The 6,000-nt window shown below is 41.1% G+C and overlaps 1 protein-coding gene across 1 annotated transcript in view; it reads right to left on the bottom strand.

The window, feature by feature from the left end:
• Nucleotides 1-2,841: 2,841 nt before the first annotated feature.
• Nucleotides 2,842-6,000, bottom strand: part of ATG3 (autophagy related 3) — a 63,107-nt gene continuing 59,948 nt past the window's right edge. Inside the window, exon 13 of the mRNA XM_056558197.1 lies at nt 2,842-3,080. Coding sequence (XP_056414172.1) covers nt 2,999-3,080 — 82 coding nt within the window. The 3' untranslated portion in view covers nt 2,842-2,998. The remainder of the gene's footprint in view (nt 3,081-6,000) is intronic.

Genomic DNA, 6,000 nt, shown 5'->3' with positions numbered 1-6,000 from the left:
CTTACTTAGTACAACATGTCTCTAGTCTAGATAAAACACAGTACGTACTGAGAATCTGGATGTGCCCTGCCTAAAATGACTATGCATCAACAAGACATGGCATACCCTTTAATAGAATGCAACAAGTCAACCATACTCTCATAATCACACACGTGTAGTGTCACTGGCATAAAAAAAACTAAAGCCATTGTTATTCTTGTATCCTTCATTCCACTTCAATAGTGCAAAAGTACCAAACACAGCCTCTAGAGAGTGGTGTAGTGTCTACAGAGTGCCAAAAAGAGTATCTGCAAGCAACTTTTGCAATGTTATTAGTTTATGGACACTAAATTTATATATAGTTCTATTTTACTGTTTCAGAGCATCTTTGTGCCATTTTTAGTAACTATTACTTTTAGCACTATACAGGTTATAATAGATTTTGTCAAATATGGGACAAACAACAAATCAGACATTTTTTTTGTACTCATCGAAGTTGAAAAGTAAGGCAGAAAGTTTCTGGTTTAGTCTTGAAGGAAATGCTGTTAAAGTGGAACACCGGTGGAATTTTTTTTTTAAATCAGCTGGTGCAAGAAAGTTAAATAGATTTGTAAATTACTTACTGAATTCTTCCAGTACTTATCAGCTGCTGTATACTACAGTGGAAGTTCTTTTCCTTTTGAATTCCTTTTCTGTCTGACCATAGTGAGTGCTCTCTGCTGACAGCTCTGTCCATGTCAGGAATAGGCGCAAATCCCTATAGCAAACCTATCCTGCTCTGGACAGTTCCTGACATGGACAGAGGTGTCAGCAAAGAGCACTCTGGTCAGACAAAAAGGAAATTCGAAAAAAAGAAAATAACTTCCTGTGGAGCATACAGCAGCTGATAAATACTAGAAGGATTGAGATATTTAAATGGAAGACATTTTTCAAATCTGTATAACTTTCTGCCACCAGTTGATTTAAAAAAAAAAAAAATTCCACCGGAGTACCCCTTTAACATCAAATTTATTAAGTGAACAAAGTAAATAGTGTGCAAATTCCTGACACTGTTTGATCAGTTTGCACCTTTAAATACAATGCACAAAATCTGATACAAATGACTATAACTACCGTATTTATCGGCATATAACATGCACTTTTTAGGCAAAAATTTTTAGCCTAAAGTCTATGTGCGTGTTATACGCCGATAAGCCGCTGCAGTTCAATGATTTAAAGCGGGCGCTTTAAATCAATGAACTGAAGCGGCTTTGCAGGTGCAGAGACAGCCAGCGCTGCCGGCTTCTCTGCCCCTGCCTGCCCTGGGGTCTAGAGCCCTGCTGCCGGCCCTTCTCTCCCGCTAGCTATCGGCAGATAACCGACAGACAGGGGGAGAGAAGGGGCAGCGGCACCCATTGCCGGCGCCGCTGCCCTGTTGCCTCCCCCCATCCCCGGTTGCATAATTACCTGTTGCCGGGGTCGGGTCCGCACTGCTTCAGGCCTCCGGCGTGCGTCCCCTGCGTCGTTGCTATGCGCTGCACGGCGCGGCGCATGACGTCAGTGCGCCACGTCGTGCAGTGCATAGCAACGACAGTGCATAGAACGGGCAGCGGTGCAAATAGCCAGCGGGAGAGAAGCGGCGGCAGCAGGGCTCTAGACCCCAGGAAAGGCAGGGGGGAGAGAAGCGGGCAGCGAAGGCCTCTCTCCCCCTGCCTTTCCTGGGGGTGTATCGGGGTATAGATGCGCACACACACGCACCCTCATTTTACCATGGATATTTGGGTAAAAAACTTTTTTTACCCAAATATCCTTGGTAAAATGAGGGTGCGTGTTATAGGCCGGTGCGTGGTATACCCCGATAAATACAGTATCTACTTCACATACATGACCTTACAATTGGGAATGTGAATGTGGGCCACTAATTCTAAAGAGTCGGCTTGTGTCTGAACAAGACAAAATGCTGGAGCTACAGTAAGACTCTGGGAAAGTAGAGCCAGTGCAGATTCAGCAGATCAACCAGTCAGCTACTGAATTGTGTATTATAAGAGGTGGACAAGGATGTAATAAATACAGTTTGGCAGTTATTACAGAATTTTACGTTCCATTTCCATATAAAAAACTGTATACGTGTGCATATGTATGTTCCCGCATTACTTCCTTACAGCTGGAGGTATTTCCATTAACATTCTCATGATCATTCAAACTCCACAAGGCGAGATATTACATGGAGCCCTCAACCAAGCTGGTACCTTCTTACCAAGCTGCTTGGCGATGGTCTTGTAGCCCATTCCAGCCTCGTGTAGGTCTACAATCTTTTCACTGACATCCTTAGGCAGCTCTTTGGTCTTGGCCATGGTGGAGAGTTTGACCCTCATGATTTACCTTATTGTTACTATGACTGTTTCCTTTCTTGAGGCTTGACTTGTAGGACTAGCTTGTAGTTGTTGCTATTTGAATTAATCAGGGTACTCCCGTGTAAAATTTATTATTTTTTTAAAATCAACTGGTGCCAGAAAGTTAAACAGATTTGTAAATTACTTCTATTAAAAAATCTTAATCCTTCCAGTACTTTTTAGGGGCTATATATTACAGAGGAAATGCTTTACTTTTTGGATTTCTCTAATGTCATGACCACAGTGCTCTCTGCTGACCATTTTAGGAACTGTCCTGAGCAGCATATGTTTGCTATGGGGATTTTCTCCTGCTCTGGACAGTTCCAAAAATGGACAGCAGAGAGCACTGTGGTCATGACATCAGAGAAATCCAAAAAGAAAGGCTAAAAAAGTGGTATACAACAGTGCCTAAAGATTTCTTTTTAGATAGGCACCTTATTGCATTTTTAACAGTTAATGATATGAAAAGAAAGAAAACACTAAACTTGGAAAATGTTTAAATGCAGAAATTTAATCAAAGAAGCATATTATACATTACAGAAATGTTGCAGATTTGTATGTATGGAAAAAAAAAACCCCAATATGTATTTATGTATTTGTCATTAAAAAGTAGAGCTTCAGTGGGACTCACAGATAGACAATTGCAGTTACATTGTAAAATGCCGTGTGTAATCGTATTCTATAGTGGGAATGACAGCCTGTACAAATTTTAGAAAAATGAGAAGGTACCTGGTAGGATCATGTTAAGGAAGACAACAGATGTAGACACAGTATTACCCACCCTGTCTTACTAAAGTTACATGTATCCACACCAAGCGAAATAAGGAGGTAGAATACGGAGCAAAACACTGTACATTTGTCAATCAGATAAAAGTCCCCTTAAAGTAAATGTAACACTTGATTTTTTTTTTACTGATCAGCACTAGATATAGGTCTTTTTTCCCAATTGTAATTTTTAATTTACATTTTTGTATATTATTACTGGTCAGCCATCTTGCTTGAGTTGTTGTTAACAGCATTTGGTTAAATGCTTTACAGCAAGCCTTATGGACATAGAAACAAGGAACATCTCCAGACCCCATTTTCTTAATTGGGCAGGCTAGTAAGCATGACCACTATGACCTGTGCAGGTCATTCTATAAGTTACTAAAGGCTGAGCTCCTACTGTCTTTTCTTTATACCGGTGTTACCATTCACTACAATTCTGTACAGATCACTTTCCAGCAGCCTCCTCCTTTTCATCACAGACAGAACAGAAAGCCTCAGATTTGTTTTAGGCTTAGATGGTGACAATGAATACTGAAATATTTCAGGATTATTTAAAAATAAACAGCAAAGCAGAAAATTAACTAAAAAAACAAAACCATCAACAATTCTTAAAAGTATGTTTAACATAAAACTTGCTTTAAACAATAGTAATGTAATGCCTTAAATAAAGGTTATAAGCCATACATGTATGTCACAGAAGGCTCCGATCTAAGCAGATGAGTGACATGTTGAGAATATGATGCTTGTGAACATACCCTTACAAGCAAGTTACCCCGCTTTACTAGGTTTCAGAAATACAAACCCACCTAGCTATGGCACAACTTAGGATCGAGGAGGGGAATGTTTAGCAGTCTATATTACAGCTTCACCTGTTCCTTGGGACCCTGAAAGACAAATCGGCCTGTATGGAGGATGTACAGGGCTTTAGATGGGTTGTCAACTTTGCAGCTCAGTTTTGTTGCTCCCCGGGGTCCTTAGAAAGTTTGGCCATGTGGCAGGACTTCTTGCAAATTATCTAAGCAAATTTGGAATTAACTGGGAAACAACTAGAGATGATCGAAGTTACAGTGATTCGATTCGTCACAAACTTCTCGGCTCGGCAGTTGCTTACTTTAGCCTGCATAAATTAGTTCAGCTTTCAGGTGCTCTGGTGGGTTGAAAAAGGTGGATACAGTCCTAGGAAAGAGTCTCCAGCCCACCGGAGCACCTAAAAGCTGAACTCATTTATGCAGGCTAAAGTCAGCCAACGCCGAGCCGAGAAGTTCGTGATGAATCGAATCACTGTAACTTCACTCATCTCTAGAAACAACCTCTGCATAAACATAAGAGATACCATTGTCAACATTCCAGTCTAGTCTCCAGCATACCGCATTGGTTGTTATCCAGCTTTCCTAGACTCCTGAAATGTATGCTTGCCTAAGTAAGCACCATTATAGGAAAAAGGGGTCACCAATATGCCTTTCAGGGACTTGGAAGGTAGGGGTCAGACTCTGGGACCCCCACAATCTCCTATACAGTGTCCAGTTTTTTAGCTTCTAATGTAGGCTCTGTTTTTTGTTCCACAGCTGAAGAGAAGTGATAGCCTGCTCAGCCAATCATTGACCGAGACGGGCCATCACTTTTTTACAGTAAGAGTGCGTCATTACTGTAAAAGAATGGGGACCAGAACGTGCTGTGGAGAAGAAACAGTGCCTGAATTAAGAGGCTAGAAATAGGGCACCATCCTGAAGATCATAGGGGGTCCCAGCAGTCAGAACCACCACAATCAGACACTTATCCCCTATGCTTTGTATAGGGGGATGAGTTTTATTTTGTGGAGTTCCCCTTTTCATGGCAGATTTGCCAGAAAAAAGCTCCTCATTCTATGGTCTAAAAAAACAAAAATTTACTTTTGGCCTTAATTCTAAGCATCACCTGCCCAATAACCATTGTTGGCAGCATCATAGAGTTGTGGGGTTGTTTTTCAGTGGCTGGAACAGGGAAACTTAGGGGTTAAGGGAAAGCTGAATGGAGCAAAGTACAAATATATTATTAATAAAGCATGATCCAGAGTGCTCTGGACCTCAGAGTAGGCTGAAAATGTATCTTTCAACAAGACAATGACTAAGCACACATCCAAGACAACACAGAAGTGGCTTAGAGACAACTCTCTGAATGAGAGTGGCCCAACCAAAGCCATCACTTCAACCCAAACATCTGTGGAGAGACCTGAAAATGGCTTCCACAAAAAATCCCCATGTGTGAAAACCTTGTGACATCATATTCAAGAGGACTGGAGGCTGTTATCGCTGCCAAAAGGTTCTTCAACTAAGTACTGGCAAGATTTTAGAGATTTCTTGAGACCAAAACTCTGTGGACCAGTTAGCAGAAAGCAAGCTCTTACATATAAAAAGTCAGAAAGAGCCGCAGGGAGCTGGAAATCATTGTCTATGTAGATAGCAGGAGCTTTTTCATGGTGCTGTAAATTACACATTGTAACAGAAAAATATATTAAAGAATTCCTCACCTGGTGTGCAAAGGAGCAGCTCATCTTGGCACAGTGAAGAACAGGGCAGAACATGTAGTATTGTTCTGTACTGCAGAGTAGCCCTACTTGGCTGCCAAACAGTGCAGGCACTTCAGTAATACAGGGGTTTACCAGTAATATGCCAACGCTGGTTGGATCACCCATCTGGACGGTTTTTAGCATTGTGTATGGAGTATGGTTTACAATGGTTAAGCAAAGATCCATGGATGAAAATTAATCAGTCCAAAATATTTTTTTAGATATATAAATGCAAAAAAAAAAAAAAAACTATGACAGAGCATGTAGGACCCCTTAATAATGATAATGGTGAGGTGGTCACTCGTGATCATGAGAAGGCAGAGCTACTGAATGGGT

The sequence above is a fragment of the Hyla sarda genome, chromosome 2 (assembly GCF_029499605.1).
Source record: "Hyla sarda isolate aHylSar1 chromosome 2, aHylSar1.hap1, whole genome shotgun sequence".
Taxonomy (NCBI): domain Eukaryota; kingdom Metazoa; phylum Chordata; class Amphibia; order Anura; family Hylidae; genus Hyla; species Hyla sarda.
This window is presented reverse-complemented; position numbering and strand designations above follow the sequence as displayed.